The 27,885-nt window shown below is 38.8% G+C and overlaps 1 protein-coding gene across 2 annotated transcripts in view; it reads right to left on the bottom strand.

Moving 5' to 3' along the window:
- Positions 1-1,137: 1,137 nt before the first annotated feature.
- Positions 1,138-27,885, bottom strand: part of ANO6 (anoctamin 6) — a 212,063-nt gene continuing 185,315 nt past the window's right edge. For both annotated transcript variants that reach the window (XM_082422554.1, XM_082422553.1), the window contains 5 exons: positions 26,947-27,077; positions 19,511-19,716; positions 15,333-15,535; positions 13,754-13,859; positions 1,138-4,381 (listed from right to left, as the gene is read on the bottom strand). In XM_082422554.1, the coding sequence (XP_082278680.1) occupies positions 4,175-4,381; positions 13,754-13,859; positions 15,333-15,535; positions 19,511-19,716; positions 26,947-27,077 (853 nt within the window). In that variant the 3' untranslated portion in view covers positions 1,138-4,174. The remainder of the gene's footprint in view (positions 4,382-13,753; positions 13,860-15,332; positions 15,536-19,510; positions 19,717-26,946; positions 27,078-27,885) is intronic.

The raw sequence follows: 27,885 nt of genomic DNA on the forward strand, positions 1-27,885 counted from the left end.
CTCCTTCACACATTTCTGAATATGATTTTTTAAAACCAAAGAACATCTTTGAAGTCTCTTTCGGGCAAAAAGACTTCCTGGGACCTCTGGGGAGTGGGCTGGGCCGGGCTGAGCTAGGGAGATAGCAGGACTTAGGTTTCCAGCACAGCCTTCTTGTATAACTTGAGATTTTTTTAATGATGTGTTGCATTTCATTTTTAATCATGTACTTTCATCATTTTTAAAAACATTACTTAAAATTTCCTTGCAACAAAATCATGTTGGCAGTGAGATCATGTGTAAGTAAGTAAACAACTTGCACAGTACCTGGTGGGGTCAGATAAATAACAGTTATTTAAGATTTCATCATTTCCCCAAAATGAGAAGGGGGTACTTTGCTAAAGAAGTTCTAGTTGCTCCTTTGCTGGACTTAAAATGCTTGAAGGGAAGAATAACATCATTGGTACCTGTACCAAGAGCACCATTTAAGAATCAGAGAAAATGCTTCTTCCTATTGGTCCAGTTATGGACTATTTTTGACTTAGTTTTACTGCAAGCCTAATGAGATTTAAGCTGGTCAAAAAAAGAAAAGCAATCAAAGGATGGAATGAGTTAATATCTGAATTTTATGTTGTCCAGGATTTAAAAAAAAAAAAATAGGTTGGTTTTTGTAATGAGATTTTCCTTTATATCCTTCTCCATAATTTCCCCTTTCTGTACCCAAGGCCATGGCAGATCCAAACAAACAGAGCCTTTCTGAGCCTTATTAGAGACATGCCCTCTCTGGGAGTCATTGCCCCATGTCAGGTGACATGCCCCAGGTTTAGAATGCAGAGGCATCTTTATGCAATTAGCGGGAAGCACCTCTCCCTACTAGTGGATGCAGCTTGACACTGGCACACCTGGTCTCCAGGCTTGGTGCCCTGTGCAGGTCTCAATCCCAACAACTGTCTGCAGCAGCCCTGGCTGAAACCCCACCCCCAATTTTTCTCAGAAAAAACATGTTTTTAACTAAGTGCAGTTATGAAAAATACAATTTTAGATATAATCCACATAAAAGTGCACATCTGTTATCTGAGTGATACATAATTGGTAAACAGATATACATCTGCTCTCTTAAAATCATTGTGACAATTGCATACAGAGTAGATCACAGTATTGTTTTTAAAAATGGATTTATTAAATTGCTCATAATTATAAAAGAATATTAAAGTGCACAGAAATTTGCAAAATATTACAAACTTTACATCTTATGCCACAGTGTATGAAAAGCATCATGAATATTTCAGTTTTACTTAAGCTGCTCATACATTTTAACTTTTCAAACATCTTAAAATAGAATATGGACACAAGAAAATGGTACAAGAAGTGTTTCAACACAGAGTGTATTCTGACCCCCTATTGTGAATTAATGTTTTCTGAAATTCAAGATGCACGTGCAATTATAAGGGAAGGCTTTTGGTGATAAACAGTTTGCAAAATGGTCTTGTTTAGTTTTCAAACAAAAACGAAAGCTTTCCCTTCCTATTGACATAACTAAAGTATCTGAGGGATATTTAAAGAAAAATCTCCTGAGTATTTTGGTCTAATGCTTTGATTTGTTAAAATTCACAGGCATCACAAAAGGATACAAAGTAAACTTTCTCTAGTGGGTAACACCAGGCAGGTCTAGGGCCAGATTTCCCCTTCATAGGTCCACTGCCACACCCATCCATTTTTCCAAGGTGCCGCCTCTGCTCACATTTACAGATCTAGCCCACGAGTGCCTGCAGACACAGCCCCACATTTTCTTCACTACCCACTAGTCAGCACTAGACTTACATGAACACTGTCAGTGTCACAGGTTAACCTGGGTCCCCACTACAACCTGGCCGTTTGGGGAATACTGGCAGTGCCATACGTCATATTCGCTGCCTTAAAAGGGTAGAGGTTTTTTCCCCTCCTGTCCACAGAAGCAAACTTTAAACTATGAAGACGATTTATGAAAGATGGTTTATGAAAACATAAATGAACAATTCAAGTTCTATTATATATACAAGGAGATAAGGCAAAAACATTTCCTTTTCTATGATGCCATAAGCAGTGAGTAATTGCCATATCCAACACTAGGAGATACTCCTACACTTCAGAGAAGAGAAGAGGTAATTGAGAGGAAGCGGCACCACTTCCAGGAGCAGTGTCCCGGGTGAGCGGGGGAAGGGATGAGAACACTTCCCCACTCGGAAGAAATTCATTTCTTTCTCCCAGTGTGGCCAGACCTCACATGGCCTGTTGCGCGCACTCTCTGATCACACCATTAACATTATCAAGAAAGCTAGTGAAATGGTCCGGATCCACTGGGACAATTCAAAAGTCCAGAATACCGTTTTGATGACTCCTACAGAAATACTGTTTTTTTTTGTTTTTAACATTCATGGCAGGCATTTAGAATTGTGACCTGGAGTGAAGCTACTCTATTATAACAAGCCCGTAAATCTGCTCACTGAATAGTGTTTCCTTGTCCTTTGCTGCTGGGACTCAGAGTGTCTCGGCTCCTGTGGCACCTGGTCATTTAGCAGCATCCAGTGGGTGGCGGCCCATCTAGCAAGAATCCAGTCCCAGACACCCTCTCCTGCACCCAGCCCTGCGTTGTCACCAGTCACAGGTGAGAGGTACGGGCCCTGTGTCTTTTCCAGAGCCTACAAGAGGGCCTGGCGCCCGAAAAACAGTAAAGCACAGTAGAGACTGTGGAGCTGAATAAATCGAGGTCAAGATGTGCATGGTGGGGCAGAAGTTCAGCAGGAAGTTAGTTACCTCCATCTGACGGCAGAGTTTGTGACCAAACTAATTTGTTTTCTGACCCTTAATTGCCTGATTGGCTTGAGGGGAGGCTGGAAATTCAAATCAAATCCCGTCTCTTTTCTTTTTCTGGGAATAATCTAGGTATTCTCCTGTCTCTCCCTCTCCCTCCCTAAAAAATGCTGCCCAGGTGCAAACAAGTTACTGGGCTGGGAGTAAGAGAAGGGAGGATGCGCTGAGCTGCCTTCTCTGTGGCAGATGCTTTGGTAGGCTGATCACTTGGACGTGCAGAACCCCTCGCAGGAACACGGTTCGGTCACGCTGAGGGCACTTGCTGTTCTCTTGACATGCGCAGCACCGGCCTGTCACAATGGCTGTGAGACAATCACAAGGGTGCTTGTAATACTGTACTTCCTGGGATCTCATGGATAAAGGGCAACTGGTGGGAACCTGATGCGTTCATCTTTTCCAAACCATTACGTTGATAAATATGTAACTTTAATCACTTGATTTCATTTTTTTTTTCAAGAAATGACATATCTTCAGAAGAGGTAAATTAATTATCCTGATCAATATGAGTCACAATTCTGTTTCAATCTGTAACTTTTCTTGCTTTTGCCATCTTATTCCCTTGAGATTTGCAAAGCAGTCAACACTGATTAGGCACAGAACATTCTAGGAGTGCTCCTGGAACATGAAAGGTGTCACTGTGAATTAGCACAAATATGCTCAGAACCTTGCTATCTTCATTGCAATCCATTAAGAGTATTTCTCTGAGATGGAAAGATAGGCCAAGATGAAGACTGAAAATTTCCTCTTATTACCTGAGATTTCTTTTTCTGTAGGAATGTGATAATGCACCTAAATATTGTGAAGTCTTGGGTCTATCTATCTGACACTTAAACTGCATTCAAACTCAATTCTGCATTAGATATTTTTAATCACACAACTGCTAGCATGTCTAGTCTTTAATGATGGTATTTGTAAGGGAAAGATAACTCTGGAACAGATCTGGCAAAAAGTGAAGAAATGAAACAGTGCCTAAAAATAAAAAAGATCACGTGCTTGAGAACAGAAGGAATGAAAATAATCAAATGGAGGAAAAAAATCCACTCTGCTTTGGCAGGGGTTGTTTTTAAGCACACAAAGACACCTCTTCTGTGTTACTAAAATTCCAATTTATCAAAAAAAGTAACATTTTTGGTTTTCCTGGTGATTAGTTTTATGCCCTTCTTGATCTCAATTTTACATTTTCCAGTTCCTACATCTCTAGCTGAAACTGAAAAATAATCTGCATGAAAATGGCGATAGTTAAGACTCATATTTGCCAAAGTGATTTAACTTATTCTCATTATTGATTCATAATATATTTTGATAAAGCTAAATTCTTTAAAGTGCTTCTCAGAACATAAAGCTCTTAATCTGACTTTGGTCGTAAATTGTTATCTACTACTGCTATCATCCTCTCAGCTATGACTCCCATATTTTTGGTCATGTCTTTGAGGTGATTCTCATGAAGAAGCTTCTGGGTTAGGTATTTTTCTCTCCTGATCTTGCTCTTCGTGCTTTTCGATACGTCTGGAATTGTATACGAAATGAAAAATTTCACAGAATAGATGATATGCTAAGGGAGAGAAGAAAAATGTCAATCACAAAGAGATGTAGGGGAACACAGAGTTTCTTCCATTTATTTTTGCTAGTCATTATTAGCAGTATATCAGGACAAGGCGGTGGGCATTCATCATGTATACCCAATCTCTCCCACCACAGCATGGCTCTGACAAGGCGCTACATTTTGTTACTTTATAAATTTCAAGACTACTATTTGATATGTAGAACAGAATACATCTAATATCTAGAACACTCACCATGACACTGACGATGTTATGATATTTTTATGTGTGTTCCTTTCCTATCTTGTTCCCAGGCCTCTTCCCCAAAGGTAAACACTAACCTATCTCTGTGAGTATATGTATATAATTTTCTTTTATTTTTGAATAGTTTAACAAGGTATGTATATATCCCCAAATAGTATCTTGTTTAGTTTTGCTTGCTTTAAGCTTTATAAAAACAGTATGATACTGTCAGTATGGTAAAATCTTTTGAAAATTGCTTTTTTTCCATTCAAAATTAGTTTCTAAGATTCATCAATGTTATTGTGCCTAACTGTAGTCCATTTTCACTTCTATATAATCCATTGTGCAAACACACTGTAATTTATTCGTTCCCCTATCAAAAGGAATTGGGTTTGTGTCTAGTTTTTGGATTAGAAACAAAGATGTTGGGAACGTTCTTGCACTTGGATTCTGGAGAATACCTGTGAGTTTCTCAAAAGCGTGCACCTAGGGGTGGAACTGCTGAGACCCTCTGTTACATGAATGTTCAGTTTTACAAGATCATACCAACTATACCAGCTGACACTCCCACCAGCAGTGTGTGATGATTTCAGTTGCTCTACATCCTTGTTTGCACTTGTTACCATCACTTTTTTTTTTTTTAAACCAACATGGTGATTGTGAAATGGACTTTCACTTTGGTCTTACTTTGCATTTCCCTGATGACTAATAAGCTTGAAAACCTTTTTATTTATTCACTGTTCAAAAATCCCTAACCTAGCAAGAAGATAGAGATAATATAGAATAAACATAATTAAAAACAAATAAATTACACATAGTGTTAAAAAGTGATAAGAACTATGGGGAAAAAAGTGACATGAGCTAAGTAAAGCAGAGTAACAGTTATCATGAGTGTTACGGTGGGAGGTAAAATTTATATAGATTTTATATAGATCAGTCTGGACATGCCTCATTGAGTAAAGATTTTTAAGGAGGTGAGGAAATTAGCCATGCAGACATCAGGAAGAAAGACATTCTAGGCGTAAGGGAACAGCCAACACAGTCCATCTGGTAGAAGCCTGAAGGGTGCATTCCAGGAAGGCTGGAGTGAAGTGACATCAGGGAGGTAACAGAGCGTGGCTAGATTGTGTTTGGCCTTGTATGTCATTATAAGGACTTTGGCTTTTACTCGGTGTGAGATGTGAAGACAATAGGGAGTCCAGTTAGGAGACTGTTGCCCTAATTTGGGCAAGAAATGATGGTGGCTCTAACTTGGGCGGCAGCAGCAGAGCTGGTAAGAACTGGTCAGATTTGTGATATATTTTCAAAGGAAAACTCAACAGGACTGGATGTGGAATAAATGGGGGAGAGAAAACAAGGGGGACTCCAAGAATTCTGGCCCAAGCAACTGTTGAGATGGAACTGCCATAATTGAGAGGGGGTAAAACTGTGGACAGAACAGATTTAGTGCACGGTAGGGAGAAGAACATTGCAAGTGGACTTAAGAAAATATGGGAATTTAGGGCAGTAGATTTGAGGTATCTGTTTGTTAGATATCCAAGCAGAAAGGTCAAGTATGCAGTTGGATTGATGGGTTGAGTTCAGAAGAGAGATTTTCTGGGGATATCCATTAGTGAGTCACTGACAAATAGATAGCACTTAAAGTCTCCGGACTGCATGAGATCACCAATGCTGTGGGTAGAGAGAAAAGACAACCAAGGAATGAGCCATGGATCATTAAGAAGAGAAGGAAGGGACGGGCAAAGAAGTTAAGACAGGACTGCATAGAGAGGTAGGAAGAAAGGCAAAATATGTGTTTCCCTGGGAGCCAAGTGAGGAACAGTTTCAAGGAAGAGTGATCAGCTGTGTCAAATGTTTCTTGTAAATCAGGTAGTGTGACAGTGGAGAATATTTTGAGCTGAGAAAGATATTAGTGAGTTCAAGTGATAGAATTACATAGTAAAGAGGCAAAAGTTGATGTAGGAAAGAGGTATTTTTGGTTTTTTTTTTTCCATCCATTTCTGAGGTAGGTAATATTTACAGATATGAAGATTTTCTATGTTACAACACCCTTGCATTTCTAGGATAAAGCCAATGTGATATGATGTCATCTTTTGAAAATAGATTGCTAGATCCAGTCTGCACATCTTAAAAAGATCTTTGCATCTATGCATTGAGTAAGACTGACATACTTTCCCCTTCCCTTTCTATTGTCTGATTTTAGGAACTAAAAGGGGTTGGAGAGTATTTCCTTTTCCTGATCTCTGGAGGAGTGTGTATAATATTGAAATGATCTGTTCTAGAAAGTTTGGTATCACTCTCCTAGAAAGCCATATGGCTTGGTGTTTTCAATGTGGACAGATTTTTCAATTACTCAAAGTATTGCTATAATTTGAGTTTACAGTTACCTTCTTTAGCATTTTAAAGATATTAGACTCTTCTCTTCTGGCTTTCAGATTGATGTTAAAAAGTCTACTCTCAAGACACAGACTGGCTGAACAGATACAAAAACAAGACCCATATATATGCTGTCTACAAGAGACCTGCTTCAGACCTAGGGACACATACAGACTGAAAGTGAGGGGATGGAAAAAGATATTCCATGCAAATGGAAATCAAAAGAAAGCTGGAGTAGCAATACTCATATCATCAGATAAAACAGACTTTAAATAAAGAATGTTACAAGAGACAAGGAAGGACACTATGTAATGATCAAGGGAGCAATCAAAGACAAAGATATAATGATTATAAATATATATGCACCCAACAGAGGAGCACCTCAATACATAAGGCAAATGCTAACAGCTATAAAAGAGGAAATCAACAGTAAATAATGGTCGAGGACGTTAACACCTTAATTGTACCAATGGACAGATCATCCAGACAGAAAATTAATAAGGAAACACAAGCTTTAAATGACACAATAGACCAGATAGATTTAATTGATATTTATAGGACATTCTATCCGAAAACAGCAGATTACACTTTCTTCTCAAATGCACACGGAACGTTCTCCAGGATAGATCACATCTTGGGTCACAAATCAAGCCTCGGTAAATTTAAAAAAATTGAAATCATATCAAGCATTTTTTCTGACCACAATTCTATGAGATTAGATATAAATTACAGGGAAAAAAACGTAAAAAACACAAACAACACATGGAAGCTAAACAATACACTACTAAATAACCAGAAGATCACTGAAGAAATCAAAGAGGAAATCAAAAAAATACCTAGAGACAAATGACAAGGAAAACACAACAATCCACAACATATGGGATGCAGCAAAATCAGTTCTAAGAGGGAAATTTATAGCAATACAATCCTACCTCAAGAAACAAGAAAAATCTCAAATAAACAAACTAACCTTACATCTAAAGGAACTAGAGAAAGAAAAACAAAACCTAAAGTTAGTAGAAGGAAAGAAATCATAAAGATCAGAGCAGAAATAAATGAAATAGAAACAAAACAATGGCAAAGATCAATAAAACTAAAAGCTGGTTCTTTGAGAAGATAAACAAAAGTGATAAACCTTTAGCCAGACTCATCAAGAAAAAGAGGGAGAGGACTCAAATCAATAAAATTAGAAATGAAAAAGGAGAAGTTACAATGGACACCGGAGAAATACACAGCATCACAAGAGACTACTACAAGCAACTCTATGCCAATAAAATGGACAACCTGGAAGAAATGGACAAATTCTTAGAAAGGTATAACCTTCCAAGACTGAACCAGGAAGAAACAGAAAATATGAACAGACCAATCACAAGTAATGAAATTGAAACTGTGGTTAAAAATCTTCCAACAAACAAAAGTCCAGGACCAGATGGCTTCACAGGTGAATTCGATCAAACATTTAGAGAAGAGTTAACACCCATCCTTCTCAAACTCTTTCAAAAAATTGCAGAGGAAGGAACACTCCCAAACTCACTCTATGAGGCCACCATCACCCTGATATCAAAACCAGACAGAGATACTACAAAAAAAGAAAATTACAGACCAATATCACTGATGAATATAGATGCAAAAATCCTCAATAAAATACTAGCAAACAGAATCCAACAACACATTAAAAGGATCATACACCACGATCAAGTGGGACTTATCCCAGGGATGCAAGGATTCTTCAATATATGCAAATCAATCAATGTGATACACCATATTAACAAATTGAAGAATAAAAACCATATGATCATCTCAATAGATGCATAAAAAGCTTTTGACAAAATTCAACACCCATTTATGATAAAAATTCTCCAGAAAGTGGGCATAGAGGGAACCTACCTCAACATAATAAAGGCCATATATGACAAACCCACAGCAAACATCATTCTCAATGGTGAAAAACTGAAAGCAATTCCTCTAAGATGCGGAACAAGACAGGGATGTCCACTCTTGCCACTATTGTTCAACACAGTTTTGGAATCCTAGCCACGGTAATCACAGAAGAAAAATAAAAGGAATACAACTTGGAAAAGAAGAAGTAAAACTGTCACTGTTTGCAGATGACATGATACTATACATAGAAAACCCTAAAGATACCACCAGAAAACTACTAGAACTAATTAATGAATATGGTAAGGTTGCAGGATACAAAATTAATGCACAGAAATCTCTTGCATTCCTATACACTAACAATGAAAGATCAGGAATAGAAATTAAGGAGACAATCCCATTAACCATTGCAACAAGAAGAATAAAATACCTAGGAGTAAACCTAAAGACTTGTACTCAGGAAATTATAAGACCCTGATTAAAGAAATCAAAGATGACACAAACAGACGGAGAGATATACCATGTTCTTGGATTGGAAGAATCAACATTGTGAAAATAACTGTACTACTCAAAGCAATCTACAGATTCAATGTAATCCCTATCAAATTACCAATGGCAATTTTTACAGAACTAGAACAAAAACTCTTAAAATTTGTAGGGAGGCACAAAATACCCCACAGAGCCAAAGCAATCTTGAAAAAAAAAACAGAGCTGGAGGAATCAGGCTCTCTGACTTCAGACTATACTACAAAGCTACAGTAATCAAGACAATATGGTACTGGCACAAAAACAGAAATATAGATCAATGGAACAGGATAGAAAGCCCAGAGATAAACCTACGCACCTATGGTCAACTAATCTATGACAAAGGAGGCAAGGATATACAATGGAGAAAAGGCAGTCTTGGTGCTGGGAAAACTGGACAGCTACATGGAAAAGAATGAAATTAGAACACTCCCTAACACCATACATAAAAATAAACTCAAAATGGATTAAAGACCTAAATTTAAGACCGGATACTATAAAACTCTTAGAGGAAAACAGAGGAAGAACACTCTTTGACATAAATCACAGCAAGATCTTTTTTGACCCACCTCCTAGAGTAACGGAACTAAATCAAAAATAAACACATGGGACCTAATGAAACTTAAAAGCTTTTGTACAGCAAAGGAAACTATAAACAAGACGGAAAGACAACCCTCAGAATGGGAGAAAATATTTGCAAACGAATCAATGGACAAAGGGTTAATCTCCAAAATATATAAACAGCATATGCAGCTCAATATCAAAAAAACAAATAACCCAATCAAAAAATGGGCGGAAGACCTAAACAGAAATTTCTCCAAAGAAGACATGCAGATGTCCAAGAGGCACATGAAAAGCTGCTCAACATCACTAATTATTAGAGAAATGCAAATCAAAACTACTGTGAGGTATCACCTCACACTGGTTAGAATGGGCATCATCAGAAAATCTAGAAACAACAAATGCTGGAGAGGGTGTGGAGAAAAGGGAACCATCCTGCACTGTTGGTGGGAATGTTAACTGATACAGCCACTATGGAGAACAGTATGGAGATTCCTTAGAAAACTAAAAACAGAACTACCATACGACCCAGCAATTCCACTACTGGGCATATACCCAGAGAAAACCATAATTCAAAAAGACATATGCACCCCAATATTCATTGCAGCACTATTTACAATAGCCAGGTCATGGAAGCAACCTAAATGTCCACTGACAGATGAATGGATAAAGAAGATGTGGTACGTGTATACAATGGAATATTACTCAGCCATAAAAAGGAATGAAATTGGGTCATTTGCAGAGACATGTATGGACCTAGAGACTGTCATAGAGAGTGAAGTAAGTCAGAAAGAGTAAAACAAATATCGTATATTAACGCATATATGTGGAATCTAGAAAAATGGTACAGATGAACCAGTTTGCAAGGCAGAAATAGAGACACAGATGTAGAGAACAAACATGGACACCAAGGGGGTAAGCGGGGTGGGGGGGGTGCGATGAATTGGGAGATTGGGATTGACATATATACAGTAATATGTATAAAATAGATAACTAATAAGAACCTGCTGTATAGCACAGGGAACTGTACTTCCCTTTGCTGTATAGTAGAAACTTACACAAGATTGTGAAACAACTATACAACAATTAAAAAAAAAGTCTACTCTCATTCTAATCTTAATTTCCTTTGTCAGTCATCTGCCTTTTTTCTCAGGTTACTTTTAAGATCTTACATTCAGTGTGCTGCACTTTCCTTACAGTGCATGTAAATATTGACTTCTTTGTTATCTATTCTGCTTGATATTTGTTTTGCTTTCTTCTTTGTGAACAGATGTCTGTCACTTATGCTGCAAAAATTTTATCCACTGACTCTTCTGATTTGCATCTCCTCAGTTATCCATTTTTTTCTTCTATGATTCTTTGGAAAAGTTAGTCCTTCTCATTCTGTCTTCCATATCTAACCTCTTTTTAAAAAAATTTTTCCATTTTCTTCTCTTTGTGATGTGCTAGTGGTAATTTTTTCAGATTTGTCTCCCAGTTCACTAATTCTCTCTTCAGATTTGCCTAAACTTCTACTTCTGTTTTATCAATATGTTGTTAATGTCTTCATTTCAACAACTATTTTTATTTCTAAAAGTTCTTTTTAATTATTTTTCAAAATTGCCTTATAATTTTTTTTACAGTTTCTTATTGTTTGTTCATTTTTGGCTCTGTCATTTATTTGTTTAAATATTTTCATATACGGTTAATTTATATTCCTTATCTGATAATTCAAACTCTTAAAGTTATTGATGGTCCAAATCAGGTTTTTATTTTTTAATTTTTTTGGCTAAATCTCATTCTTGGTTTTTTGTTCTTTTTTTTTTTTTTAAATTTCCCCTTTGTCCTTGTTGATCTTTGATAGTTAGCTCATATTTGCTTATCTCAATCTGGGAAAAAACTGGGGTCTAAATTAAGGATACTTTTATTCAGAGAAGATATGCATTTCCCTCTGCTCTGAGACATATTTAGCCTTTTGTGGGGTCCCTGGCTGAATCCAAGCGTCTCAAGTTCAGCTCTTCTACCACACTTCTGACCCAAGGCTTGGTCTCCTTGAGCTTTTAGGTGGAGACACTAATAACAGCACTTGTTCTCAGAGCACTCCTGAACTTCAGAGGTGCTCACTACTCTATTTCAGGCAATCATGTTTTTTTTTCCTCTTTGTATATTCTCTTTCCTTCTAGTAAGCTCAAAACTGCAAAGGAAATTATGTTTTTAACTGATTCTAAACGTTTTGTAGTGAGATGGCCCCTCACAGCATCTAGTCCACCACGGTATCAAAAGTAGACGTAAAAACACTTTGGCAACTACATATTTGAATATAAACTAGTGACTCTTGCCGATACATCAGATACTGTACTTCAGGAATCCACTTACGATGGTGAACTAATGATGAACTATTTTCTTCCGTTAATTTTTGGTAACTACTTAAAAAAATACTAGAAAAATTATCAAAGCCAGGTAGCCTGTCCCACTTTTTTCTTGCTAAGAGATTTTGATTTTACTCAGAGCAAACCAAACACCTCCTGTCTCAGCCTACTTAGCTGCTATGAGGAACCATGTGCTGTAGTTCTAGCCAATGAGATGTAGGTGACAGTCTGCTCTGGGGGCTTCTGGCAAAGCATTTTCTTTCCTAACAAATAGGAAAAGATTTGGCTAGCATCACCCTTCTCCTTCCTCCTGCCTAGAACATAAATGTGTTATCTGGAGTTGCGGCAGTCATATCACAACCACAGGGTGACATGCAGTGAGAGAAAACCTAGGGAGTCAGATACAGCCCTTACATCAGTGAGCTGCTGTTGATTCAGGAGCACCTACCTACTCCTAGTGAAATTTGTTATGTAAGAAAAATCAACCCCTATTTGTTTAGGCCACTATTGATGGGTTTTCTGTTTCTGGCAGCTAAATATAATCCTAACTGACCACACCAATGAAGTAACTTTCAAATCTTTGGAATTAAGTAGTAGTTATTCACTTGGTGTAAGAAGTAAAGTTGGCTAGATCAATTTCAAATTTATAGCTGCCTTAGTCATTTTTCAGAGCTGGTAAATTTCAGGGATGTAAAAAAACTATTGTAAGAAGGTATACTGTGAAAATGCAATAAAAATAATACAAATAAAAATATTATAGAAATAAAAGTTTCTCCAGGGAAAATATGATATCTTACTTGTCTTGAATAAGACCCTTCATAGCCTAATATGGAGCCCAGTGCCCCAAATAAAAAGGCCTTTAATTAATACTGAACTGAAAGGAATTGAATTCCCCTAGCACACAACATGCTTTTATAACTTTTAAAGGAGTTAACCAACTTTATTTATTTAAAAAAATTAATTTACTTATTTTTATTTATTTATTTTTGGCTGCGTTGGGCTTTCGTTGCTGTGCGCAAGCTTTCTCTAGTTGTGGCGAGTGGGGGCCACTCTTCACTACTGTGCGTGGGCTTCTCATTGCGGTGGCTTCTCCCATTGCAGAGCATGGGCTCTAGACAAACGGGCTTCAGTAGTTGTGGCTCGCGGGCTCCAGAGCACAGGCTCAGTAGTTGTGGCGCCCGGGCTTAGTTGCTCCGCGGCATGTGGGATCTTCCCAGACCAGGGATTGAACCCGTGTCCTCTGCATTGGCAGGCGGATTCTTAACCACTGCACCACCAGGGAAGCCTAACCAACTTCATTTAATTACTGTTCTCAGGTCAAATTTTATTAACAAATGTTATAAAATAATTATTAGCAAGAGATAACATATTGTACATTTTAAGTCAGAAGAGGCAACACAAAGCCTGCAAATACACTGCTTCATAAACTATTTCAGAGTATACTTTTCCTACCTCCATGACAATGATAAAAGCCAGCTTGGCTGCGATCACATGCCAATAATAGATGTTGTGTTTATACTCTTGTGGGTGTCCAGGAGGGTACCGGAAATCACGATACCTGGAAATGAGATGGAGACATTTCAGGAGATAATTCTTTTTGATCAAATGCTGTAAACAAGGGCCCATTAAAAAAGGTCATACTTCATGCAACACTCTTTTAAATTGGACATCATATAAATTTTCTCTACGAGTGTTTGTTTGTTTGTTTTTTGGCCACGCCACATGGCATGGCTTGTGGGATCTCAGTTCCCTGACCAGGGACTGAACCCGGGACCATGGAAGTGAAAGCCTGGAATCCTGACTACTAGGCCAGCAGGGAACTCCCAAGTTTTCTCCAAGAGTTTAATTTGATGACAAAACCCTGAAATAACTATTCCAGTAATACTTCATTTAACTTACAAGAGGAAGATGATGGTAATGATGGATTCCATCTTTGTAAAAAAGAAAAATATCTTAAATTTTATCCCTGCTTCCTCAAAAGAGTATAACTAAAACAAGTTAGCATATTTTCAGAAACATGCTTATAAATTTATTTATATTATGGTGTCATCAGGGTTCACTCACCTATGGGGCTATCTCTCTCTACAGAGAATACTAACCTACTTTTTATAATTTTCTTACTTAATTTCTTTGTTGTCAGACATCATATGCTACTGCTGTTAGTGTATTTCCCTCAGGTAGCACATCTCTCATTTTCTGCCTGTAACCTATTAGACCTAGTTTAATTCCTCTTTAGAACTATGTAAAGTAAGAGTAACCAGATTCAATGAGGGATTCTGGAGAGGCTTTACTATGTGTAACTTGGAAACATTTATCTGGGGCTTATCTCTGGTTTCTTGGTTGTGTTGTTGAGAATGTGAATCAGAGAAGGCTTTGAGGAGTTGAACTAAATGAATTTTAAAGCCTCCTTTAGGTTTAAGACTTTGATTGAAAACACACACACACACACACACAAACAACTCTACGACACGCAGTCAACAAACTTTTCAGTTAGTAGCTTAGTTGACAAAACTAAGTGTACACTATCCACAGTTAATCTTACCAGCCATTAATATTAGTGCAGAGAGCTTTGGAACACTTTTAGAGAACACTGCTAGGCCAGGCTGAGGTATTTACATTTTTGTCTTTGTGTTGCTTTGTTAAGTGATGGTGCATACTAGTTTGTCATCATTCAGTACCCGTCAGGTTGTGCTTGAATAACACATTAGTCATAACAACTGAATTATCTTGCTTTTTGGAACTCTTAGAGTTTCTTCAGTTCTAAGATATAGGACTTTCACCCTGGATCAGTCTTCCTGTAATCATCTGAAACTCTCATTTAAAAATCTTGCCTTATGGTTTGGCTTGAAAGTTCTAACCCTAGTCTGTATTAACTTTTATATCCCATCCTTTTTAAAGTCTGACTGAAAAGAAAGCTAGGAAGAAAACATCTTTAGCAATTTTATTTAAATGATACCAAATAGAATTATATTACAATAAAATTCCTTTAAAAGATGAAGCGCATTTTTAAACACTTATAAGCAGAACTTGCCTGCATGTGGTATAGTCACCAAGCTCAGTGTACGGATTTTCCTTGCTTTTGCTTTTAAAGTCGGCAATGTTGAAGTAGGAGAGAGTGTTGTTGATGTATCCCTCCATGGTGTAGTGTGGGTGGTCCCCATAGGGCGGGACGGAGAAGGACCAGTAATACACCAGGCGGGGGATCATGTCTGATGTGAAAGCAATGATCATGGCCTATGTTGGGAAGAAAACAGTAAAGGGAGTATTAATTGAGAGCCTTTATAGCTAAGGTTAACCGACATGCCAGAATTACATTTTCATCAGTTGATTTTTTTAAAAATTAAAGACACAGAAACCTTAATTCTTTCCTGTCAAATGGATATAGGTAGTGAGTATCCTAAAGTCTTTGAGCAGCTGCTTTAAAGTAAAATAGTTCCTTTGCTTTTGGTCTTTAAGGGAATGTCCAGAAGTCCACCTGCAGTTCAAAAGCAAAGGCCTGATAGTTGCCTATTATGTGTCTTAAGTACAGTAAGAATAATTGTAGACTAGGGTATTGTGGACAACACAAGAGCTGCTTGCATATGTTATTTGTAAATTATATTTTAAAAAATTAGAATATAATGAAATTCAATCAACCTTGGAGCACTATTTGATATAATTTAGTCTTTTATGATTTAGAAGGCCCTTTTGTATGCGTCATACTAAGGTCAATATTATGAAAATAGGTTGGCTTTATATGATTCCTTTGTAGATAAATAATTGAGAAAAAGCTACCTTTTTATCACTTACCTCTTAAAAATAGAATACTAACTGCATAATATCTATTTTCCTTCAAATTCATACTTTTTCCCTATAGTATCTTGACTTGTTTAGACAAGTCAACCCATAGTCTGATTTAAACTCTCAGTATATACTTACGTCTGTTGCTTTATTAGACAGCAAGAACTCTGTTACTTTAATAAAATGTAGTAACAAGAAATTGTATTGGGATCGTTCTATTCATACAGTCAAGCAATGATATCTATTTTGTTAGACCTAGTGTCTAAGCCTCTAAACTTCCAAAAGGTTAAAAAGATAGAGTTAAAAACACTGTAAGTTATCAAATAACATAAAGAGAGTTTAGTGTGTTCCCAGATTAAAGAAATAAATATGGGTCAGTCTTAAACCAGAGTCTACACCAGGCAGACATTTATTAGGATCTAAAGTTATTATGAATTACATGAATTTTCTCCAAAATTCTTTAATTTGGGCTTTAATCTCTCAATGTGTAAAACCGGTTTGAAGGAAGGAGAAAGTAAAGAATATTCTTCAATCCAAATTCTATGTGAATAAACAAAGCTAAATGTTTTGGTCATTTACTGAAGCAGAAGAAAAGACATGTTTTTTGCACAACACGATTTTAATAGTATTCATCTGAACATATGGTTTAGGCACAGTGAGACCACAGGCCAATAAACAAGGTCTCAGGTAAAGCAAGAAAAACAACTGAGGGGCTTTTCTACTGAAAAATTCCCCCCCCCCCAATAGAACCAGCTTTGTCATTTCCTCTGATGTGGAGTCTCTTTGGGTGCGTGTAGGCTTGCCTGTCGGTGGTGAAGGACAAGAATACTTTACTTTTCCTAGATTTCAATAGATTAAAATTTCCTGTTATCATTTAACTCAACTTTAGCTTTTTATAGAATCACCTGCAGATGTGCTTCAAAAAGCTACAAAAATTCCAACAAGGAAGATAATTCTATTGCCTTCTGACAAGATACTTTTTCCTCCTGAATTGAGCTGCTTTGAGACACACTGCAAGACTACAAATAAATGCAGTGTGCTTCATTTCCCATGCTGTCCCAAACACAATTTTCCATTTATATCAAAATAAATTAAAATAGGTCTTCAATAGCAGATGCTCTGGCATGATACAACAATGTCAATTCAGCTTATTTATTGAACCAGCAGCTTTAGAATGAATGATTTTATACCAGACTCCTGCTTGATGCCCTTTCATATCCCTGGTGCCTGTTCTCTTCTTCCTGCTTCCTAAAAGTTCTCCTATTATGGGAAGCTAGCTATTGTTGTGCACATGAGATTGGGAAGGCACAAATTAGGTATGTGAGGGGATAATATACATGTTTAACTCTTACAGAATTATACGCAAACATAAAGAGGAGCTGCATCTTGGAAGCTGTCACAAATTTTAATATGGAAAAAAGGATTGTCCATAGTTCAATAGAGGATCGAATAAGCAATTTTTCTAGGGCATAATAAAACAATGCCCGAGTTATAAGAAAAAACATCTACTAGATGAGAACCAGTAGCACCAATTAGTGGGCGTGTGTGTGCCTGTGTGTGCACACACACATGCGCGTAGAGCCGTCTTAGAGACACAGCCAATACTCCATCTGCGCTAATGGCATGGAGCCATGCTGGGGGGACGAGGAAAAGGTGCCTCATACAATCAGACCAGGACGCTTGAGTAATGGGGAGTAGGAGTCAATTGAATTTTCTGGTTTGCTGAAGGTCAAACAAAAATGCTTTTAGTTTCAAACCTTGTTGCTAAAAATTGCAAGCACACAAGTCCGCGTTCCTGCCTGGCTTCGTGTCGTATAGCATATTGAACATGACAGATTCGTACTTTTATGACTGTGGAGCTTGAAAGGCCTCGCTGTCATATTTCTGAACGTCAGCCTACGTTTCGCAGTGCAGTGGACGCTGAAGGTGGGGGCTATCTGGGTGTGTGGAAACCGACACAATCTAGCGGTTGTTTTGTGTGTGATTTGTCAACTTTCTCCAAAAAGGAGGGACAGCATGCAATCCAGATAAATTGAGGGTTCTTGGGGGGTGACAGCTGGGTTCCAGATAACTTGTCTTATTGTGTAAAACTGTGACCATGGTCCAGACAGTGACGCACCGTAAAATTCTTGTGCCTCTAGTTTTGACACCTGGCAAGGTCTACATTGTCACTGTAAATGATGATGTGTAATCAAGATGATAACAAAGCAGCTGTTAACATTCCGTGAGGACCAGGCTCTGTGCATTCCATGCATTAACTCACTGAACTCCCTAAGCCCCCTTTGTGGTATATAATAGTCTGAAAATACGTGATAGGGAATTACTCGATTTACAAACGATAAAATGAAGCTCTGAAGGGTTAAGGCTTGGCCCAAGATCGTGCAGTTGGGAAGCTGCAGTGCTGGGAGCCTCGGCTCAGGCACTGCCCCACTCTGTTCTGTTTCTACAAGTGCTCGTGGGAAAAGGTGGCAGATGCAGGGTAAGTGTGACTTGATTAAGAAGTTGTTAAAACTGGGATATCACTTTGTTGGGGACTGTAATCTGGGAGTGAAATTGGCAGTGAAATAAGGGAGGAAATAGCCCTGGTTGTACGGGCATTTCTAGGGAAGGCGGTTCCCTGATGGGCTGGCATGGGAATTGCTCTGCTTGCCCGCTCCCTGTTGGCCGGTGAGGGCAGGGGTGGGGAAGGAGAGAGACTGTTCAGACTGGTCCATAATCGGTACAGGGTGTAAACAACTGCATTCTATTCCCTCATCACTCAGACACATGCAGGGCGTGAGGACGCTTAGCTAATGACCAACAGTGGGTAGGAAAGACCACGGGTGGTGTGAGGAGAGATGAGACGTGCCCTAAATCTGCCTCCTCAAGGAACCTCTGCCCCTGGGCACGAGGAAGGCAAGGAATGGCTGGGAATGCACAAAGCGTTTATACTTCATCATCAAATAGTTCCTATTTTAAATTCGTCGTCTGGAATATACAGTAAAATGTGGTGGCATGATTGTTCTTATTTTAGGGTCTTCAAACTCTAAATGGACAGATTTCTATCTCCATTATAAAAGCACTGTTGGGTAACTCCTTTTATAGTCATGTGAGGGTTAAAAGAGTTAGTACTTACCGTTAATACTACTACCATGTTTCTATTGAATAAAAACTAGCAAATGAGCGACAGTAGCTTCATGGTCACTATTCTTAGCAACTGCCTCTGTAAGAGGTCTTGTAATTCACCAGTAATAATATGCAATGTACAATAGACAAAATACATTAAAAAATAACAATTACAGTTATAGCAACTATGTTGTTTATATGAATGACAGTATTAGCATCTTCCTCCCACGTTATGAAATACCCAACACTGGATTCCTTAGGAAGCAGCCCTAATGCATTTTTGGACTTTGCAAGGTCTTCACCCTGTGAAGCCTATTTACTCACATTGGTCACCACAGCCATAATTGCTATTCCTTGCATGATGGGCTGCCATGCTCCGATGTCCTGGGCTTTTTCTGGCACCATGCGTCTATACTGGGTAGTCAGTTTCCACGCGTCCACTCTTATTTCCAATATATTGTTCACCAGAGCCAACAGAGGGGCCAGTGGAAAAGAGGCCACAAATAAGGTGACGAACCCAAACTGAATAACTGTCAATGGAATGGACACACATCATGGAGTGGTGGATGGATGCAAGGACAACACACATTCCTTTACTCTCGTTAAGAAAGAGAAAGGCAAACAGTGAACTAAATCCCAAAGAGAAAAGACATTCGTGGTAATAATAATGTTCAACAGTGAAAGAATCCAAACAAAAGACAAATATAAAACCTCTGGAAAGAAGACTAATTATAGCCTGTTTCTTTCACATATATACACTTAATAGGAATAACATATTTAAAAATCTTTAGTCAACCATAGTTATTTGCTAGTAATACACTTGGGACACTCTAAGCATATTATTCATTCTCAGTGTAGAAATAATAGAATGTTGGAAGAGGATTTGTGATTTAGAGTTAAAAAAAAAAGAAAAGGAATATTGTGGAAATACCTAACAAGCTAAAAAGAAATAAGAAATGTACCAAATGTAAATTTGGGAAGCCTGTGTTTGGAGAATGCTGGAGGAAATACGCTGAAAATAAGCAAATGAACAAGCTCCCCTGAGTCTGTGAATGCAAGTGCAGCACATTCAGAGAATTTGGGATATTATTACAAATCATGGAAATGTAATGCAGTAAGTGTCTTAATAAGTCAAAATATAATCCTTTTTCAGGAACTTTTGTTTCGATATTGTTGCAGTCTATATGGTCACAGTAAGTCAAAATTGGGGTGGTGGCTTAGAAGTTCTTTTCCTTTGTCTGTAATTTATGTGGCTTCGCTATAGATGGGGCAGCAGAGATATGGGGGAAGCTGTACCATGGGAAGGTAGGGTTAGCTATGATAAGGCCAGAGATCTAAAAAAGTTTCACACCCTTCTCTCCTAACTGGCAGACCTTTCAAGTGAACTAGCATAGGGATATAACTAAGACAGTGGATCAGAGGAAAATTTACAGGCCCTTTAGGGCTATTGCTCAGCCAAGGGGCAGGGATCACTCTGGCCCGGAAGGGCAAGACTCTGGAGGCGGTGGCTGGGTAGGAGGAGCTGGCAATTGCTTCTGATATGAGAGGCCAGAAAGTGTCGCAGAAAAGCAGTCAGGGTTGGAAAGATCTGGCCAGTCTACAGGCCAGGCAGGAGCCGCTGTGTTCAGGGAAATCACACAGGCAAGGACCAGAGTTCGTGACGTTATAGAGTCAGCAGCATGTCACCGAGCAGTGATGTCAACATCTGTGTCCATGAGTCACCCAACCCTAAATGAACTCATCCGCCTCCAGGGGCCAGGCAAGCAAGAGAAATGTGTGGAATGGGTACAGTAACTGGCGAACTGGCAAGCGGACGTCCTAATGGAAGGGACTGCTCAGAGGCACCGTATTGGAACGAGGGCCCAATGCTGCCAGATCTCCTTACTATTCAAGAGAAGCCAGAAATTAGGACTTTATTAGCAGTAAAGCCAGTTAAAAATCCAGAGGAGAAAAGATACCATTCATAATGACAACAAAGGCACAGACTATTTAGAAATAAATTAGTGAGAAATGTTAAGATGGTTATGATAACTGACTTAAAAAAATAAAGAAAAACAAATAATGATGAATGAATGGGTGCGCCATACTGTTAATTGGGAAGACTCAAGTCTGGGGACATGTCAGATTTTTTTCTCCAAAATAAAGTTTAGAATTTGAATGCAAATTTAGTTAATAATCCCAAATGGATTTAAGAAAAAAAGCTGAAAGGTGATGCTAAAGTTCTTCAAGAAATATATACAAGTACACAAGTGAAATAATGAGGAGGGATGTTTAAAGTGACAGTGTTAGGGATATTTCTGAAAAAGGATAAAATGGGACCAGTTCTAAGAGATATTAATGTGTATTATATTGCTATGGTAACAGTTCAGAACTAGTGCATTAATAGAGAGTATGAATTAAATAGATTTCAAGAACAGATGCAGATATTCATGGGATTTTAGTATATTATAAAAATGATGTTTCAAATCAGTGGATTCAAGTATTGGAGTAATTAGCTAAATCATTAGAAGAACTGGTATGGAGACCTCACTTTTGATAGCAAAATAAATTCGATGGATTAAACATTTTTAATTAAAAAATAAAGCACCAGAAAAAGACCAGCATGGTATAATCTGCTCTGATATTCAAGTGAGAAGAACTTTCTAAACAGCTTTTGAAACCAAGAACAACAACAAAGGCCTATCAACTCAGCAAGGCAAAAAACATCCATTGTAAAAACAAAAACAATCCTTGCCTGAAACTTTCTCATGACCCTGAATTGCTGATACTTTCTATGCTTTCTTCTTTAAAGTCAAGTTTCTTGAAGAAGTACCTGCGCTGATTATTTCTCCATCACTCAAAGCTCTGCATCCTCTGTGGCCCTCACCACTGCACTGAAACTCGTCTTGCTAACTCTGTTGGTGGCTGCGCGTGCCAAAGCCAGTGTACGTTTTCAGTCCTTGTTTATTTGATTACTGGGCAGCTTTTCCCGCAGTGCCCTCCCCGCCCCCCACCCCGCCCCCTGCCGGCAGCTTTTGGTATGGCCAAATATTTTCCTCTCTGTGGAATGTTTTTCCCCCTTGATTTTTGTTTACTTAAATAGTTTTAAAAAGCCAAGGTAGAAGTGTGTGTGTACACACATACACACACACACACAGAGATATAAATTTTTAAAGATATCTAACTATAGTGCTTCTTGTATTTTTTCCCACAGTCCCGGCAATTAAGGGGACTTTATTTATTCGCTCTTGCTTTTTTGCCTCCCCCTCCCCCTTTTCATTATGCTCCTTTCAGTCAATATTCAAATCCCTTTCAAGCAAGGTGATAGCCTTCTCTGCTAGTTTTCTCCCAACTGTTCTGCTATTCTTCTTTCTCTTTGCGGATTTTTCTTCTCCCATTTACCCTTTAAACGCCCCTTTTCCCCAGGGCCTCATCATCAATTCTCTGCCTGGCAATGCCCGAATCACCCCCATGGTCTCACCCGCAGCTCCTCTGAGTTCCCGACTGGCAAATCCAACTTAATAACAGACCTCGCCTCTCAGATGTCTCATAGACACCTCACACTCAAAATATCCAACACAGAACCATGTTTTCAAAACCAACCCCTCTCCTTATATTCCACCCTGCATATTCACTCTCCTAGAAGTTATCTTAACAGTTCTATTCCTCACCTGCCATTCTAGCCATCTCTTTAACACCTATCAAATCTGTCTCCTTTCCCTCAGCCCACAGCCTCCATGTAGGTGCTTATCCCTTGTTGTGTGGGTTAGCCGGTATAGCCCCCTGAAATACCCTCTCCCCACCAAATGCAGGCCCCACCCAAAATATTATCTTCATTCTGCTGCCAGAATAATCTGATCTTCTTTGACATAAACACTATGCAATTCTCTTGCTTACAAATATTCCAAGGTATCCCTATTTCTTTAAGGATAAGTTCAAGTCTCCTGGTTAAGCACACAAGACCCATCATGATATAGCCCTTGCTTACCTGATATTCCCACCTACGGATCCTTTGTTCTAGCCATACTTTGTTTACTTGCCGTTCTCTGAACTGGCCAAGCTGTTCCATGCTCTTGTACTTGAAACTGCACCCATCTCTCTGCGTGAAATGTCCATTACCTCTATCACACTTTAGATAGCTACCTTCCATTCACCCTTCAACATCCAGTTTAAATATCACCTGCTCTAGGAAGTCTGATTTGTGTTCACCTGCTTAGCAATCCACCAAGTACTCACCATCCATTGCTTGGCCCTGGGAGGCCAGATACCAAGTCTTACTTTTCTTGGTATCCCCAGCAATTGATACAGTGTTTGGCAAAGCAGTTGCTCAATCGTTGTTAGATGGATGGATGAATGAATGAGTAAAGAGATGAGAGGCCTACAAATCCTCCCCAGTCACCTAGTTGCCATTTTGGAAAGTTCATCCTGCAAAGATGAGGAAATGTCAATGCAGGTGGTGGGAAGAAACAGAGCAGAGATGGGGGAGTGGGGGAAGACAGGCCTGGTCCTGGAGAGTGCAGAGGAGGCCTGAGAGGGTGTAGCACTGGAGAGAGAGGGAAAGAGAGGGGCAGGTGCAAGGAGATGTTGAAGAACAAGTGGTATTAATTACAGTAAATTAAATGGAGAAAATTAAATATGAAGGTAAGATCAAGTGAACATGCAAGGGTGAAAGAGGCAGTACCAGAGACAAGCAGGGCCCATTTCATCATTTTACTGCATTTCATCTGTAGCACCCGCCCACTGGGAAGGCATCATCAAGTTCTCGAGAGACAGCTGTTTGTGCTGTACGGTGCTCTAAGTACAAAACGGTATCCTGTGGCTTTTCAGATTTTAAGACTGACAGACTATTTATCTTAGGTCCCAAGTCTGAGTTCTCAGAAGTCAGGACCATACACCTGGGGAGGCAATTTTGGTTAACAACCCAGGCTCACTCTAATAATCTCAAAGGATGGTGGGGAATTCACTAAACAAAATAAAGAAATTTCACTCAAAACACATATGCCCCTACAGAACCTGGCGGGGGCCGCTGGGGCAATGCCACTGTAAACTCAACTAACAGCTGTATTTGGGTGTGTTGGGACTCCAAGCTCAAGTCACTTAAATATTTCTGAGGGTCCAGGCAGTGGTGTCCCAGCTGAGGACTGAAAGATGCAAAGGCCTGAGTGCTAACCTCCAACAGGACCAGTCTAGCCAGGGAGAGAGGCATGCACACAATCACATACTATCAAGACAAGAGTCAAGTGCGATTGATACCTAGAGAAGAGAGCAGAAACTCTGTGTGAAAAGTTGAGGGTTCCTGCTGAGGCTGGGTAGGAACTCTTCCAGGTAGAAAAGGAGGGGAAGGGTTTTCAGGCAGAGGGGAGTTGGAGTTCCCTCCATGGGGCAGAGGGGACCAGAGCTGGTGGTTGGGCGCAAGGCCTAACTAAGCAAGGGTGGGGGGCTCCAGTGCTGTCTGTCAGAAGATGTTTCCCTTCAGTAGCCAAGATGCATAATTAAAAAGGTAGATGGTGCTGTCATTAATGAATACAGGGAAAACTGGAAGGAGGAAACTGTGGGGATGAGCTCACCCACAAAGGCACTCTATGTTTACTTTAGAGAACAAAAATAATTCAAAAGGCATTTGGAAATTCTATCTCCCACAAACCAAAAGAACAAAACATACATTTCACTCTGGTGTTGAATACAGAATAACAGACTGCCTACTCTCAGAAACTGATTAATTTTTCTAATTCATTAAGGATTATTTGGATAATAGGAAAACAATTTAATAAATCTAAAAAACTGGGGGAGGGATAAATTAGGAGTTTGGGATTAGCAGATAAAAACTATTATATATAAAATAGATAAACAACAAGGTCCTACTGTATAGCACAAGAACTATATTCAATATCCTGTAATAAACCATAATGGAAAAGAAAAAAAAATTTTTAATTTCTCTATAACCACTGTTATTCCATCCTTTCTTATAGGGTAGTGTGAGGCTGAATTATTATTTTATTATTATTATTTTGAAATATAGTTCCCTGTGCTAAAGAGTAGGACCTTGTTGTTTATTTTATATAAAGTATCAATAGTATGGATCTGTTAATCCCAAACTCCTAATTTATCCTTCCCCCACTTTCCTCTTTGGTAACCATAATTTTGTTTTCTATGTCTGTGAGTCTGTTTCTGTATCGTAAGTAAGTTCATTTGTATCATCTTTCTAGATTCTACATATAAGTGATATCACATGATATTTGTCTTTCTCCGTCTGACTTATTTCACTTAGTCTGATAATCTCTAGGTCCATCCGTGTGAGGCCAAATTATTTAGTTGGTAATTATTTTAATGAGACTATGAAATTCTACAAGTCCTATCAATTTCTCCCCAAAGCATGACCATATAACTTTTCCTTTCAATACCATTTATTTGTCTAACTACAGAAAAAATAACTTTTCCAAGTTTTTTTTTGTGTGTTAAAATAACAAATGATATTCTGTCCCAGAATGCTGTTATTATTAATGCTGATAATAGCTCCAATAAGAAATATTTACAATTATGACTCATTTTGGAATAACAGGTAATTGTCTTGTAGTTCTTTTGAAAATAAACAGAATAAATAAATAAACATAGCTTCTACATTATTTACCACAGCTACACCCTTAATGGAACCTGGTCACGAAACATAACAAAAGCAAAAATGAAATTCAAATCAGACTCCCGGCTGCAAAGCATTGTTGACTGAAGAAGCTACAAGATGAACCTTTCACTCACTGAAGGAAGCAGGTGCGTTTCCATGTATAATGTATATTTTTAAAAGCAATTATTTTATATATAGAATGTGATTTAATAAAAACCTCCCTCTATCTGCAGACTGACAAACAGGAACCACAAAGGGGTGTCTCTACAAATACACAAACCCCCATGCGTAAATGCAAAGCCTGTCAAAATCCTCTCCTGTTCTCCTAAGCTTAAAAAACTGTAATTCAACGCAGTGGTGAGCTGAAAGGGCACAGATACAAAACATGTCTATTGTTAGCCTTCTATTAGATAAAAGTGTGTCATGCATAATAGAAAAGATGGTGTTTCCTATGGAAATCTATTTTGAGATGCATCCATTTAAAGGCAACTGAGAGCTCAAAATCAAGTTCAACTGAAGAGAAACAGAGCCCAAGCAAATACTACAGAAATGGACAAAGATGTTCGAGAAGGAGGGGACCTGTGCTAAATCTTAATTCCAGACCAGCAAAATAGTTCCAAATTCAAGCCAGTGATTTGCCCTGAGGTCACTCAAGGAACCAGGCAGAAACCACTGGCCAGAAGACATAGATATAATGTCAAAGGCAAGTGTGAGATGTGGAGGGTGGGGGGGACCCTGTGACTCTTGCTCCCACGGGCTTTCTGCACAGGCTTGCTTATACGACTCTGTTCAGAAGGGTATTGGCCAGCAGCTGTGCTGCATGGACTCCAGCCCAGGCTGCGTCACATCTAATAACAGCTCTGAGTTCATTCTTAGACAACATGGTTAGAATCCTCCAACAATCAATGGTGAAGACATACCTCGATGAATATTCCATTTCATTGCTGGGTAGTAAATCTTCAGCTCTGTACAACATCAATGTTGACAAAGATACACACAGTCACCTTATTTGAAAGCCTGATTGTATAATTTTATCGAGTGGAGAAAAACGGACTCCATTTCAATAGGCTAGATAATTATCTGGCTCTAGAATCGATACTTTGGGGATCCAAAACATGTTCCAATATAATTCATATCACCCAAAATCTCACGAGTGACTTACTCATTTCAAGGTATTCATAAAATAATCCCAGTTTGCCCATGGGCTGCAGATGGTAGTCCTGTTCCCATCGTGGGGTTTTCTTTTCTGCTCCCGAAACTGTGCGACACCGTCCAATTAGATTCATGACCCAGCTGCCAAAAAAGATCAAATTATCAATCAGAATATTGTCAGACCAAGGGCATAAAAGTATTACTAGTATTTCGAGCTGAACACATCATCTTCCCAAGAATTTAATTTCTTGTTTTCATGCTCAATTTCTTTTTATTTCTGCCTCCCTACCCCAAAATATTTTGAAAAATAGTATTGACTACATACCTGGGTTTATCCAAATTGTAACTACTATGATTTTTCCTCCTACCTCCTTTTCATGTGGGCATTTTAATTTTTAAAAGATATTTTCCCCACTTGATTAACTTTAGTTTTGGGTTTTTTTTTCCATTTCCCTGCTATTATCGAAGATGGTCTTTCCAGACTGAAAATCACCAGAGAAAATTAAAAAAGCATGGAGGCCAGTGTGGTCCAGGGCTAAGAGGAAAATAAGTCTGTTGGTTGCCGCGGGGGGGGAGCCTAAGAGACCACGGTGAGGATTTGGGCCGTTTTTCACTCTGAAGGAAGTGGGGAGCCATTGAGGGGCACGGAGCAGAAAAGGGACATACTTTGACACTGGATAAAACAGCTCCAAGACCCTATTTTCGGCTGAACAAATTAAAGACCAAAGAAGTGACATGTTTCCTCAAAGTCAGTGCAGAGCTTGCAGGAAACACAGACCCAACTGGCGGCCCAGTGCTCTGCCCCCTACTGGATGCTGCCCCGCAGAGCAGCCTGGTGTCTCCTCCTGGGTTATGCGGTTTTCTTTCTCAGAAGCTTGTGAGCCAAATGAACGCGTCCCCACTTTTTTTTTTTTTTTTTTTAATGTTTAGAGATACCTCTTTTTTAAAA

The sequence above is a fragment of the Balaenoptera physalus genome (genome assembly GCF_965194825.1).
Source record: "Balaenoptera physalus genome assembly, chromosome: 13".
In the NCBI taxonomy this organism is placed as follows: domain Eukaryota; kingdom Metazoa; phylum Chordata; class Mammalia; order Artiodactyla; family Balaenopteridae; genus Balaenoptera; species Balaenoptera physalus.